Source organism: Leucoraja erinacea, unplaced genomic scaffold (genome assembly GCF_028641065.1).
Source record: "Leucoraja erinacea ecotype New England unplaced genomic scaffold, Leri_hhj_1 Leri_92S, whole genome shotgun sequence".
Taxonomy (NCBI): domain Eukaryota; kingdom Metazoa; phylum Chordata; class Chondrichthyes; order Rajiformes; family Rajidae; genus Leucoraja; species Leucoraja erinaceus.
This window is the reverse complement of record NW_026576872.1, coordinates 252,501-266,734: the sequence shown is the minus strand read 5'-3', so window position 1 is coordinate 266,734 and position 14,234 is coordinate 252,501. Positions and strand designations below refer to the sequence as shown.

At 49.6% G+C, this 14,234-nt stretch overlaps 2 protein-coding genes across 5 annotated transcripts in view; both read left to right on the top strand.

The window, feature by feature from the left end:
- Positions 1 to 3,505, top strand: part of LOC129695067 (uncharacterized) — a 146,858-nt gene extending 143,353 nt beyond the window's left edge. For 2 of the 4 annotated variants that reach the window (XM_055631820.1, XM_055631821.1), the window contains one exon: positions 177 to 3,505. In XM_055631820.1, the coding sequence (XP_055487795.1) occupies positions 177 to 550 (374 nt within the window). In that variant the 3' untranslated portion in view covers positions 551 to 3,505. The remainder of the gene's footprint in view (positions 1 to 176) is intronic. The other 2 variants (XM_055631819.1, XM_055631818.1) reach the window with 1 other exon arrangement.
- Positions 3,506 to 11,916: 8,411 nt separating this feature from the next.
- The window catches only part of pcsk2 (proprotein convertase subtilisin/kexin type 2), a 65,160-nt gene continuing 62,842 nt past the window's right edge, over positions 11,917 to 14,234 (top strand). The window contains exon 1 of the mRNA XM_055631817.1: positions 11,917 to 12,315. Coding sequence (XP_055487792.1) covers positions 12,121 to 12,315 — 195 coding nt within the window. The 5' untranslated portion in view covers positions 11,917 to 12,120. The remainder of the gene's footprint in view (positions 12,316 to 14,234) is intronic.

Genomic DNA, 14,234 nt, shown 5'->3' with positions numbered 1-14,234 from the left:
CCCTCACCCACCCCCACATAAAACAACCCAGAGAACATTAACACGACTGTTGGCGAGGCTGCCATCATGCGGCGCCTCCTGGTGGTATCGTATTGTATCGTTAACACTGAAATCCTTTCAAAATGTCTGCCAAGTTAACTCCAAGACAATAAATACAACACTTGTATGTCTTTCAGGCAAATGTTCTCACTCAACAGTAGTATGTTCTGCCTTCAACTCTGGTGCCAGCACCACCCCACATACAGATGGAAACGGGCCTTGTACTGACAGAAGGAACAGTGAACCGACTGATTCTCGCAAGAACAAGGTTGCAGAAGGTTTAGAAAATGACAACCCGGGACATGTGGAGGCGGAAGAGAGCGACTCGGCGAGGCTGGAGGATCCGGAGGTGGCGGGCGCTGCAGACGAGAAGGAGGATGAAGAATCACTTGCCGCAGACAGCACAGAGCACCTGGCCAAACAGATTGAGGTGATCATCAACCTGAGAGTGAACGTGGATGAAGACAGTGAGACGGACCTGCAGGTGCACTCAGATCAGGCTCTCGAATGATTTACACCACTTCTTTCATCACTAATGAAACAAGTATGACCTACAAAATCAAAACTCTTTCCTGCGTAACTTGCTCCACCCTAAGAAGTGCAAAAGGATTTTTAATCAATATTTGGTATACAAACATATTTTAGGTTCAAGGTGTTGCTGTCAAAAATAAATACTTTTCGATCTTAGTTTATACTGTATAGATCTGGGTCCCAAATGCAGAGAACAAGTGATCTGCAAAGTCAATTTGACGATATTATTGTGCTGATGTGAAGAAGAAAAAACGATCAGAACATGTATTTGTGAATTCTTGAGTTGCCTCTCTCCCTAGATGCTGCCTCACCTGCTGAGTTACTCCAGCATTTTGTGTCTCCCTTATTTCTGTTAAGGAAACATGTTCCCAATGTTGGGGGAGGCCAGAACCAGGGGCCACAGTTTAAGAATAAGGGGTAAGCCATTTAGAACGGAGATGAGACAAACACTTTTTCACACAGAAAGTGGTGAGTCTGTGGAATTCTCTGCCTCAGAGGGCGGTGGAGGGCGGTTCTCTGGATACTTTCAAGAGAGAGCTACTGTAGATAGGGCTCTTGAAGATAGCGGAGTCAGGGGATATGGGGAGAAGGCAGAAACTGGGTATTGATTGGGGATGATCAGCCATGATCACATTGAATGGGGGTGCTGGCTTGAAGGGCCGAATGGCCTCCTCCTGCACCTATTGTCTGTTGTCTATTGTCTATTGTTAAGACTGGTTTATTGTCCGAAGAAGAGCACCAGTTGGAATTTACGTAATATTTGGAGAGTTTCTTCCTGTGTTGCAAAGAAATGTGAATAATATGTTCAAAGATGATGGACAAATGGACTGTTTTTCTGTGGAACGTCAGAGATACAGAGGGGAGACCAGATTGAAGATCTTCAGACCATAAGTTGGATCATATCATAAGATCATCGATCTGAAGAAGGGTCTCAACCCGAAACGTCACCCATTCCTTCTCTCCAGAGATACTGCCTGTCCCGCCGAGTTACTCCAGCATTATGTGTCTACCTTGAATGATAGGTGGATACAGGTGAGGGGGGTTTTGATTGGCAGATTGTTGGACAAAGGCCAGAGAAGGAAAGACTAAAGGTTTGAGATAAGGATAGAAGATGTGTGAATTGTGAAGCCAGAGGAAAGAATATAGGTGGAAGGGCAGAAATGGGTGCATGTCCAGGTGGGACATGGGGAAGAAAAGGGGGATTACTTCATGTCCGGCACAGGCATTGCGGGCCGAAGCGTCTATTCATATCTTGGACTATTCAATGTTCTATTTTCTATGATAAAATATCCTTTGCTGCTTCACAGATCATCAGATAAAATATGACACCAATTCATATAAAATTATATAATCATCTGACCAAAGAGTTAGTAACGAGAAAGATTTTAAGAAGTTTGGAGAGATTTTGGAAATAAATTCCACTCGGCTCAGTTTATTTAAGAGTTAGTCCTAGTGTAGGTGGACAAGAGATGTGTTGACAGAATGATGACTCGAAGTTGCTCTCATCTGTCCTCTTTCCAAAAGCAAATGCGAGGAGGGAAATGCATTCAATTTGTAGATCAATTGGGAAAAAAAGACAGCATTTGACGAAACTCTCAATGCCCGAGACCCAGGTTCGACCCTGACCTCAGGTGCTGTCCGTGTGGAGTTTGCATGTTCTCTCTGTGACTGTGTGGGTTTCTTCCGGGTTCTCCAGCTTCCTCCCACATCCCAAAGACGTGCGGTCCTGTAATCTAATCGGTCTTTATGAATTGGATGTGGAAGTGGGATAGCATAGAATTAGTGGGCCGAAGGGGGCCTGTTTCCATGGTGTATCTCTAAATGAAACTAAACTCATCGTGCCAATTTGTTAAATTAGGAAATTGGAAAACATGAATGACTCTGCACTTATAATCCGTGTGAGTCTGATATTGACAGAATTCCGTAAGGTATATTCCAACACATTTTAATTGCTATAAATAGGTTTGCAGAAAATGATGATGAAAGTGTATTTTTTAAGATCCCATTTCATGGTGAAGGCTGACAACAATGTCTTTAAATAGTGCAACTGATAACAGTCACGTTATATCATGTGAGAATTAAAAGTATTTTGTGCCCACGTGAAGTTCTATTTATATTTGCATCAGTAATGTCTCAATTCGCAAATCTCTGCAGAAAGGTTACATTTCTCTTGCACATTTCTGATCCAGTATGCCTTCTCTTAATAGCAAAAAGTCAGCTTTTAATGCAGTTCATCCAAATAGAATACAAACAATAAATAAAATGCAAAATTAATTGTTACGTACATTGTTAGATTTATTTTCTAACCTGCATATCAACTGTGACTGTGGACAAAACAAACGTGTCAAAGTACAGAAGTGTGAAAACAAACGCACACCTCCAGATTCAGGGGCAGTTTCTTCCCGGCTGTTACCAGGCAACTGAACCATCCTACCACAACCAGAGAGCAGTCCTGAACTATTATCTACCTCATTGGTGATCCTTGGGCTATCCTTGATCAGACTTTGCTGGCTTTACCTTGCACTAAACGTTATTCCCTTATGAATGAATGAATAAGTTTATTGGCCAGGTATTCACATACAAGGAATGTACCTTGGTGCTCCGCCCGCAAGTGACAACATGACATACAGTGACATAGAAACATAGAAACATAGAAAGTAGGTGCGAGAGCAGACCACCAGGTCCATCGAGCCCGCACCGCCATTCGCTCATGGCTGAACACTAAACAGACACACTTACCCACAAACAGTAGACACAAGACACAGAACACAAGACACTACCCTCCCCTTTATACCGCTATCACCCCTCTCCACCCCAAGAACCTCGTGATCTCCTGGGGGAGGCAAAAAAACGGATAAAAACCCAGGTCCAATTCGGGAAAAAAATCCGGGAAATTCCTCTCCGACCCCAATCTAGGCGATCGACACTTGTCCAGGAGATCACTCAGGTCTTACTATACTAACCATACCTAGGTCCATATCCCTGCCCTCTCCCCTCTGACAGTTAAGAATGACACATAAAACATTAAACATAAATAATAAAACATTATTGATTAAACATGTGAATTAAATAAAATACCAGAGCAAAAGGAGGCAACAGATTTTTGGTTATTGAGTAGAGCAACTACTCATGGATAAAAGCTGTTTTTATGTCTGGCTGTGGCAGCTTTGACAGTCCGGATTTGCCTTCCAGAGGGAAGTGATTCAAAGAGTTTGTGGCCAGGGTGAGAGGGGTCAGCGATAGAAACATAGAAACATAGAAATTAGGTGCTGGAGTAGGCCATTCGGCCCTTCGAGCCTGCACCGCCATTCAATATGATCATGGCTGATCATCCAACTCGGTATCCCGTACCTGCCTTCTCTCCATACCCTCTGATCCCCTTAGCCACAAGGGCCACATCTAACTCCCTCTTAAATATAGCCAATGAACTGGCCTCGACTACCCTCTGTGGCAGAGAGTTCCAGAGATTCACCACTGTGTGAAAGAAATTCTTCTCATCTCGGTTTTAAAGGATTCCCCCCTTATCCTTAAGCTGTGACCCCTTGTCCTGGACTTCCCCAACATCGGGAGCAATCTTCCTGCATCTAGCCTGTCCAACCCCTTAAGAATTTTATAAGTTTCTATAAGATCCCCTCTCAATCTCCTAAATTCTAGAGAGTATAAACCAAGTCTATCCAGTCTTTCTTCATAAGACAGTCCTGACATCCCAGGAATCAGTCTGGTGAACCTTCTCTGCACTCCCTCTATGGCAATAATGTCCTTCCTCCGATTTGGAGACCAAAACTGTATGCAATACTCCAGGTGTGGTCTCACCAAGACCCTGTACAACTGCAGTAGAACCTCCCTGCTCCTATACTCAAATCCTTTTGCTATGAAAGCTAACATACCATTCGCTTTCTTCACTGCCTGCTGTACCTGCATGCCTACTTTCAATGACTGGTGTACCATGACACCCAGGTCTCGCTGCATCTCCCCCTTTCCCAATCGGCCACTATTTAGATAATAGTCTGCTTTCCTGTTTTTGCCATCTTGCCCGCTCACTTCCTGGCCCTTGCAGTGTACAGTTCATCAATGGAAGGAAGGTTGCAGCCAATAATCTTCTCTGCTGATCGGACGATTCGCTGCAGCCTCCATGTGTCGTGCTTGGTGGCTGAGTCAAACCAGACCATGATGGAGAAGGTGAGGACAGACTCTACGATGGCCGTGTAGAATTGGACCATCATTGCCTGTGGCAGATTGTGTTTCCTCAGCTGCCGCAGGAAGTATATCCTCTGTTGGGCCTTCTTGACTATGAAGTTGATGGTGGCCATGTCATATATCTGTACACTGTAAATGGATCGATTGTAATGATGTATTGTCTTTCCACTGACTGGTTAGCACACAGCAAGGGCTTTTCACTGTACCTCTGTACACGTGACAATAAACTAAACTAGACTAAAACTAAAATTACAAGTTACTGGTATTGAATGTGTTTTATTAAAATGCTCCTTTAAAAAAAACAGATCCACATAAATGACCTTGAATGATAACAATAATACTGATTTATGCCCAAAGCAACACATTAAACTTAGGGAATTAGCTACCTCTGCTCGGTGGACTGAAACTTTCCGCTAATTATTTTTATTTACTCATGGTATGAAGACACAAATATCTTAACAAGTGTTATATTTATCTCGAGACGACATGACACTAATTTCAATATTGAAGGCAAGCGATTGTGTTGAAAATGGAGACACAATAATAGCAGAAGCTGGAATCTTGAAAACAGAAAATGTCGGAGAATATCAACCATGATCACATTGAATGGCAGTGCTGGCTCGAAGGGTCGAATGGCCTACTCCTGCACCTATTGTCTATTGTCTATAATATCAGCGGGTCAGACAGCATCCATGGAGGGAATGGGCAGACGATGTTTCAGGACGGACACTTCAGAAGAAGAAACTACAGAGGATTCCCGACCCAAAACATTCTTTCCACGATGCTGCCTGACCCACTGAGTTCCTCCAACATTTTGTGTTTTGCAATTGTATTGAAATCAAGTTCTGTTATAGACAATAGAAACTTACAAAATTCTTAAGGGGTTGGACAGGCTAGATGCAGGAAGATTGTTCCCGATGTTGGGGAAGTCCAGGACAAGGGGTCCCAGCTTAAGGATAAAGGGGAAATCCTTTAAAACCGAGATGAGAAGAACTTTTTTTCACACAGAGAGTGGTGAATCTCTGGAACTCTCTGCCACAGAGGGTAGTTGAGGCCAGTTCATTGGCTATATTTAAGAGGGAGTTAGATGTTGCCCTTGTGGCTAAGGGGATCAGGGGGTATGGAGAGAAGGCAGGTACGGGATACTGAGTTGGATGATCAGCCATGATCATATTGAATGGCGTTGCAGGCTCGAAGGGCCGAATGGCCTACTCCTGCACCTAATTTCTATTGAGGCTATGTTTCTATGTAATAGACAATAGGTGCAGGAGTAGGCCATTCGGCCCTTCGAGCCAGCACCGCCATTCAATGTGATCATGGCTGATCATCCACAATCAGTACCCCGTTCCTGCCTTCTCCCCATATCACCTGACTCCGCTATCTTTAAGAGCCCTATCTAGCTCTCTCTTTAAAGTATCCAGAGAACCGGCCTCCACCGCCCTCTGAGGCAGAGAATTCCACAGACTTTATCTTTTATTTTACATATATTTGTGTTTTTAGTTTAGTTTAGAGATACAGCGTGCAAACAGGCCCAATGGTCCACTGAGTCCGCACCGACCAGCGATCCCCGCACACTATGTTCCCGATGTTGGGGGAGTCCAGAACCAGGGGCCACAATTTAAGAATAAGGGGTAAGCCATTTAGAACGGAGACGGGGAAACACTTTTTCTCACAGAGAGTTGTGAGTGTGGAATTCTCTGCCTCAGAGGACGGTGGAGGCGGGTTCTCTGGATGCTTTCAAGAGAGAGCTAGACAGGGCTGAGTATATGTTGAGGAGATGTTTGCGTGGATCGCAGACTGTGCCATTGTCCTCGCTGGGTTTGTGCTTCTCAATGACGCAAGCACTTGGATATTTGGATTATAGTTGGTCTTCATGCCACAGATGGTCGCCATGGTTAGATTACAAGCTTTGATCTTGGCATTAAAATTTGTAATTTGAGATGGAACAAGCACAGCACGGTGGCGCAGCGGTAGAGTTGCTGCCTCACGGCGCCAGAGACACGGGTTCCATCCTGACTGACTACGGGCGCTGTCTGTACGGAGTTTGTACCACACACACACACACACACACACACTCACACACACTCACACACACACACTCACACACACTCACACACACACTCACACACACACACACACACACACACACACACACACACACACACACACACACACACACACACACACTCACACACACACTCACACACACTCACACACACACACACACACACACACACACACACACACACACACACAGACACACACACACACACACACACACACACACACACACACACACACACACACACACACACACACTCACACACACTCACACACACTCACACACACACACACACACACACACACACACACACACACACACACACACACACACTCACACACACACACACTCACACACACACACACACACACACACACACACACCCACACACACACACACACACACACACACACACACACACACACACACACACACACACACACACTCACACACACACACACTCACACACACACACACACACACACACACACACAGACTCACACACACACACACACACACACACACACACACACACACACACACACACACTCACACACACTCACACACACTCACACACACTCACACACACACACCCACCCACACTCACTCTCACACACACACTCACACACACACACACACACACACACACACACACACACACACACACACACACACACACACAGTTTCCTTCACCATCCCATTATGCAGGCAGGGGACAGGGCAAGCGGGGAGAACTCTGTCTAAATATTCACAGGGTGCAAAGCCAAGGTGATACAGACACCACACCGCGATGACAGGAATGTTGGCGCTGTAATTAAGATGGCTAAAGCACAGTAATAATAATAATAATAATAATAATGCATTTTACTTGCTGGTGCCTTTCTGGACACCCAAGGACACCTTACAGGACATAAAATCACAATACATTTATCAATATTAAAATCGTTGATTAAAAACAGTGTACGGTAAGTCCATTAAAAGAGGGAGGGGAGAGGGAGAAGACGGAGGGGAGGGGGGGGGGAGAGGAGGGAGAAGAGGGAGGGAAGTGGGGGGGGAGGGAGAGGGGGGGTGGAAGGGGGGGGGGGGGAGGGAGGGAGGGAGGGTAGAGGGGAAGGGAGATGGGGGGGGGGTGGAGAGGGAGAGAAGAGGGAGAAGGAGTGGAGACAACTTTTAGGAAGCCAGAGATACACGACTGTGAATCTCGGCGGACATTAACTTTAACGGTCAGTTATCCTTGGTTCTGAAAACTACTGCTTACCTTTTTTTTCCCAATGAGCCAATGAAAATCACCAGTCAGCACCGGCTCCAACCAACATGAACCTCCGAGAACCTTCGACCCCCTGGCGACCCCACACACGGCACGAGAATTCTCGCTACTCTCCATGGCGGCTTCATTCTAGTCGCTGGTCATTTTTCACCTTGACGACCATAATGAGGCTGCGACTAGTTCCCAGAACGCGGGAACTCCTCACGACAATGATGGCGACTACCCGGCAACCACCCGGCAACCGCCCGGCAACCACCCGGCAACCATCCGGCAACCACCCGGCAACCACCCGGCAACCGCCCGGCAACCGCCCGGCAACCACCCGGCAACCGCCCGGCAACCACCCGGCAACCGCCCGGCAACCACCCGGCAACCGCAACCACCCGGCAACCGCCCGGCAACCGCCCGGCAACCACCCGGCAACCACCCGGCAACCACCCGGCAACCACCCGGCAACCACCCGGCAACCACCCGGCAACCACCCGGCAACCGCCCGGCAACCACCCGGCAACCACCCGGCAACCGCCCGGCAACCACCCCCTCAACCACCCCCAGCACCACCCGGCAACCGCCCGGCAACCACCCGGCAACCACCCGGCAACCACCCGGCAACCACCCGCGGACATGTGGCGACCATGTGGCTACTGCATAGTCTCCTGCAGTCGCCTAAAACGTCACCTAAGTGGGACAGGCCCATTAATGTGCGGGGATCATTGGTCGGCGTGGAGTCAGGGGATATGGGGAGAAGGCAGGAACGGGGTACTGATTGGGGGTGATCAGCCATGATCACAGTGAATGACGGTGCTGGCTCGAAGGGCTGAATGGCCTACTCTTCCTGTTGTCTATTGTCTATAAAGTACGATAAAATAGAACTAGTGTGAACAGGCGATTGATGGTCGGTGTGGACTTGATGGGCCGAAGGGCCTGTTTCTTTATATTAAACTGTACATCCTTATGTTTCATGGTGTCGATGGTTTTATAAAAGTAGATGGCAACATTGAGATCTTTGAACTGGAGAAAATGGTGAGGAACACAAGGGATGGAGGAACTCAGCGGACCAGGCAGCACCTGTGGAATGAATGGACAGATGCTGCCTGACCCGCTTAGTTCCTCCAGCACTTTGCGTTTTACTCAAGATTCCGGCATCTGCATTTCCTTGTGGCTCTCCACCATGGAAGGGATTTACAGGAAACGTTGCCACAAAAAGGCACCCTGTATTTCTTCACTCCGTAACATAGAACATTGAAATTAGGTGCAGGAGTAGAGGCCATTCGGCCCTTCGAGCCTGCACCGCCATTCAATATGATCATGGCTGATCATCCAACTCAGTATCCCGTACATGCCTTCTCTCCATACCCTCTGATCCCCTTAGCCACAAGGGCCACATCTAACTCCCTCTTAAATATAGCCAATGAACTGGCCTCAACTACCCTCTGTGGCAGAGTGTTCCAGAGATTCACCACCACTCTCTGTGTGAAAAAAGTTCTCCTCATCTCGGTTTTAAAGGATTTCCCCCTTATCCTTAAGCTGTGACCCCTTGTCCTGGACTTCCCCAACATCGGGAGCAATCTTCCTGCATCTAGCCTGTCCAACCCCTTAAGAATTTTGTAAGTTTCTATAAGATCCCCTCTCAATCTCCTAAATTCTAGAGAGTATAAACCAAGTCTATCCAGTCTTTCTTCATAAGACAGTCCTGACATCCCAGGAATCAGTCTGGTTCCTATAGTTCTATATATCCTATGGTCCTTCCTGTAGTTGTACCAATATGAGTTTAGTTTACTGTCACGTGTACTAAGGTACAGCGAATAGCTTTTGTTGAATGCAAAAGTCAGCGGAAAGACAATGCATGATCAAGCCATCGAGAGAAGGTAGACAAAAATGCTGGAGAAACTCAGCAGGTGGGACAGCATTTATGGAGCGAAGGAATAGGTGACATTTCGGGTCGAAGAAGGGTCTGAAGAATTCTGAAGTCTGAAGAAGGGTCTCGACCCGAAACGTCACCTATTCCTTCTAGATGCTGCCTCAGCCGCTGAGTTTCTCCAGCATTTTTGTCCACCTTCGATTTTTCCAGCATCTGCAGTTCTTTCCATCAAGAGTGTACAGATGCAGGATAAAGGGAATACTGTGAATAAGTGCAAGGTAAAGCCAGCAAAGTCCGATCACGGATAGTCTGATGGCCACCAATGAGGTAGATAGTAGTTCAGCGCTGGTCTCTGGTTGTGGTAGGATGGTTCAGTTGCCTGATAACAGCCGGGAAGAATCTGTAGGTATTGGGGTAATTAATTGGGGTTCAGGACTGGGTACTGGGGTTATTCGTTTGTTGCAATTGTGTTTATTATACATAATCCGTGTTTGTGTATAGTGTTTGCAGGCCTGGAATGCTGCTGCCAGGAAGGTTTCCTGTCGGTACAATTAAGCATGTGTACCAAGGAACTGCAGATGCTGGCTTAAACCGAAGATAGACACAAAATGCTGGAGTAACTCAGCGGGACAGGCAGCATCTCTGGAGTGAAGGAATGGGTGACGTTTTGGGTCGAGACTTCCTCAGACTGTTACTCCAGCATTTTGTGTCTATCTTCGGTTTAAATCAGCATCTGCAGTTCCTTTCGACCTAAATAATTTACAGGGCCTGTCTTGACTTTGGTCTCACCCTGGTGTGAGATGATATCAATGATGCATTTTATTAATATGATATCAGCCCTACGCAGCCCCTTTTCCTCTCCCCCCTCTCCTCCTCCCCTGCTCCCCTCTCACTTTCTCTCCCCCTCCCCCCTCCCCCCTCCCCCCCCCCCCTCCTCCTCCTCCTCCCCCTCTCCCCCTCTCCCCACTCCCCCTTTCTCCCCTCCTCCCCTCCTCCTCTCCCCCTCCCTCTCCCCCTCTCCCCTCGCTCCCCTCCTCCCCCCTCTCCTCCTCTCTCTCCTCTCCCCTCTCCTCTCCCTCTCCCCTCTCCCCCTCTCCCCTCTCCCCTCTCCCCTCTCCCCCTCTCCCCCTCTCCCCTCTCCCCTCTCCCCCTCTCCCCTCTCCCCTCTCCCCTCTCCCCTCTCCCCTCTCCCCTCTCCTCTCTCTCTCCCTCCCCTCTCCCCTCTCCCCTCCCCCCCTGTCCCCTGTCCCCCTCTCCCCCTTTCCCTCCTCCCCTCTCCCTTTATCTCCCCCCACTCCTCCCCCTCTCCACCCTCTCTCCCCCCTCTCTCCCCCCTCTAACCCCTCTCTCCCCTCTCCCCTCTCCCCCTCCCCCTCTCTCCCCTCTCTCCCCTCTCCTCTCCCCTCCCCCTCCCCCCCTCTCCCCTCTCTCCCTCTCCCCCTCCCCCTCTCTCCCCTCTCCTCTCCCCTCTCCAATCTCCCATCTCCCCCTCCCCCCTCTCCCTTTCTCCCCCCCCCTCTCCTCCTTTCCCCCTTTCTCTCCCCTCCCCTCTCCCCTCTCCACCCTCCTCCTCTCCCCCTCCTCCTCTCCCCCTCTCCCCTCCCCCTCTCCCCCTCCCCCTCTCCCCCCCTCTCCCCCTCTCTCCTCTCCCCTCTCCTCCTCTCCTCTCTCCCCCCCCCCCCTCCACTCTCCCCCCTCTCCCCTCTCCCCCCTCCCCCTCTCTCCCCCTCTCCCCCCTCTCCCCTCTCCCCTCTCCCCTCTCCCCTCTCCCCCTCCCCTCTCCCTCTCCCCTCTCCCCCTCCTCTCCCCTCTCCCCTCTCCCCCTCTCCCCCCTCTCCCCTCTCCCCCTCTCCCCCTCTCCACCCTCTCTCTCCTCTCTCCCCTCTCCCCCCACCCCCTCCCTCCGCATTGAGCAGCGGGCATGTGATGTGTTTGACGCGGCTGCGGTGTGATCCACTGAGATGTGTGTATGCACTGTAGCCGGGTCCAGCGGGGGACGCGAGGCAGCATTTATTTAAAGCCGAGCGCGGAACCGCATTGTCCTCCCGGGCGGGTCCCAGTGACTGACTGTGCAGAGACGGGCGAGTGATTCCCCGCAACCCCATCAGCCTGAGCCGCTCAGTCCACCTCACCCCCCCTCGCCCCCCGCCTGCCCGTCCTGATATGAAGGGTGACCGTGTGAAGGAGGGTAGCTGCTCCTGTATCTGCCTCTTGCTCAGTGCGCTTGTCTTTGCGGCGGCGGCGGCGGCCACCAGCCCGAAGATCTACACCAACCACTTCTTGGTTGAGCTTCACGGAGCTGGGGATGAACTGGCCCGGAGCGTGGCCGCGGACACCGGCTTCACCGCGCTCAGGAAGGTAGGCAGCTTGCTTCCCCCATCCCCGCCTTCACCCTCCACCCCTCCCCAATCCTCCACTCCTACACATGTATCAGCCTGAACAAGAGTCTCGACCCGAAACCTCATCCACCCCTTCTCTCCACAGATACTGCCTGTTCCGCTGAGTTACTCCAGCTTCTATTCATGTACCATCTACATAAACACCATGTAAATAGACACAGAGTGCTGGAGGAACTCAGCGGGTCAGGCAGCATCTCCGGAGACAAGGAATAGGTGACGTTTTGAGTCGGAGCCCATTTTCAGCCCGAACGGTCACCTATCCATATTCTCCAGCGATGCTGCCTGGCCCGCTGAGTTATTCCAGCATTCTACGTCTCTCTACGGTGTAAACCAGCATCTGTAGTTCTTTCTTACACACACACATTCACACTCAGAAACTCACTCACACACTCACACACTCACACACAGACACACACACACACACAGACACACACACACACACACACAGACAGACACACACACACACACTCACACACTGACACACACACACTCTCACACACACACACACACACACACACACACACACACACACACACACGCTCTCACACACACACACACACACACTCACACACCCCCCCACACACACACACACACACACACACCCACACACACAGACACACACACACACACACACACACACACACACACACACACACACACACACACACACACACACACACACACACACACACATACATACACACACACACAGACACACACACACATACACACACACAAAGCTGGAGTAACTCAGCGGGTCAGGCAGCATCTGTGGAGAGAAGGAATGGGTGACGTTACCGGTCGAAATCCATGTCCCTGTTAATTTCCACTTCAAACGCAGACACCGCCCCGTCAAACAGACGCAACTACATCTAAGGTCGCTCTTCTCCTCAAATAATCCCTTTTTTTGCTCTAGTCCATCCTCCACCACCCGCCAGTTTAAATTCCATTCGGAATATTCTGGAGGACCGAGTACCAAGAACAAAAATAAAATCTGTGTGAATAAGGTTCCCTACCCCAAACGCCGCCTGTCCATTCCCCTCCACAGATGCTGCCTGACCCGCTGAGTTGCCCCAGCCACCACTTTGTGTTTTTGCTCAAGGTCCCGGCATCTGCAGTCCCTCGAGGCTCCACAACCTTGGTCTCGTTGAACGGGTTGTTGAGGGTGGTGAATCTGGGGAATTCATTGCCACAGAAAGCTGTGGAATCCACAAGTCAGTGGATATTTTTTTTAAGGCAGAGATAGATAGAGTCTTGATCAGTTCGGGTGTCGGGGGCAATGGGGAGAAGGCAGGAGAATGGGGTTAGGAGAGGAGAGATAGACCAGCCATGATTGAATGGCGGAGTAGACTAGATGGGCCGAATGGCCTAATTCCGCTTCTATTCCTCATGGCCTTATGAATTAGTTGCGGGCAGTTGTGACTGACGCCGACTCCAGTTTCCCCGGGCCGTTGGGGTAGCAGACTCGCGGCCCTTCGGCCGCTGCGAGGGGTAGGCGTTATTTGGGGAGTTTTACATCAGAGTTTCTCAATCGGCCTTGCCAGCTTTAATCGGTGGTCGGTACATTTCATTTCAAGCAATAAACCTGTCGCGGCAACCTTCATCCAACCTGGTGAAAACACGCCCATAAGATCATAAGTGATAGGAGCAGAATGAGGCCATTCGGCCCATCATCTACTCCGCCATTCAATCATGGCTGATCTATCTCTCCCTCCTAACCCCATTCTCCTGCCTTCTCCCTATAACCTCTGACACCCGTACTGATCAGGAATCTATCGATCTCTGCCTTAAAAATATCCACTGACTTGACCTCCACCGCCGTCTGTGGCAAAGAATTCCAACCTCACTTCCCAATGCAACAATACCTCATCCTCTGGG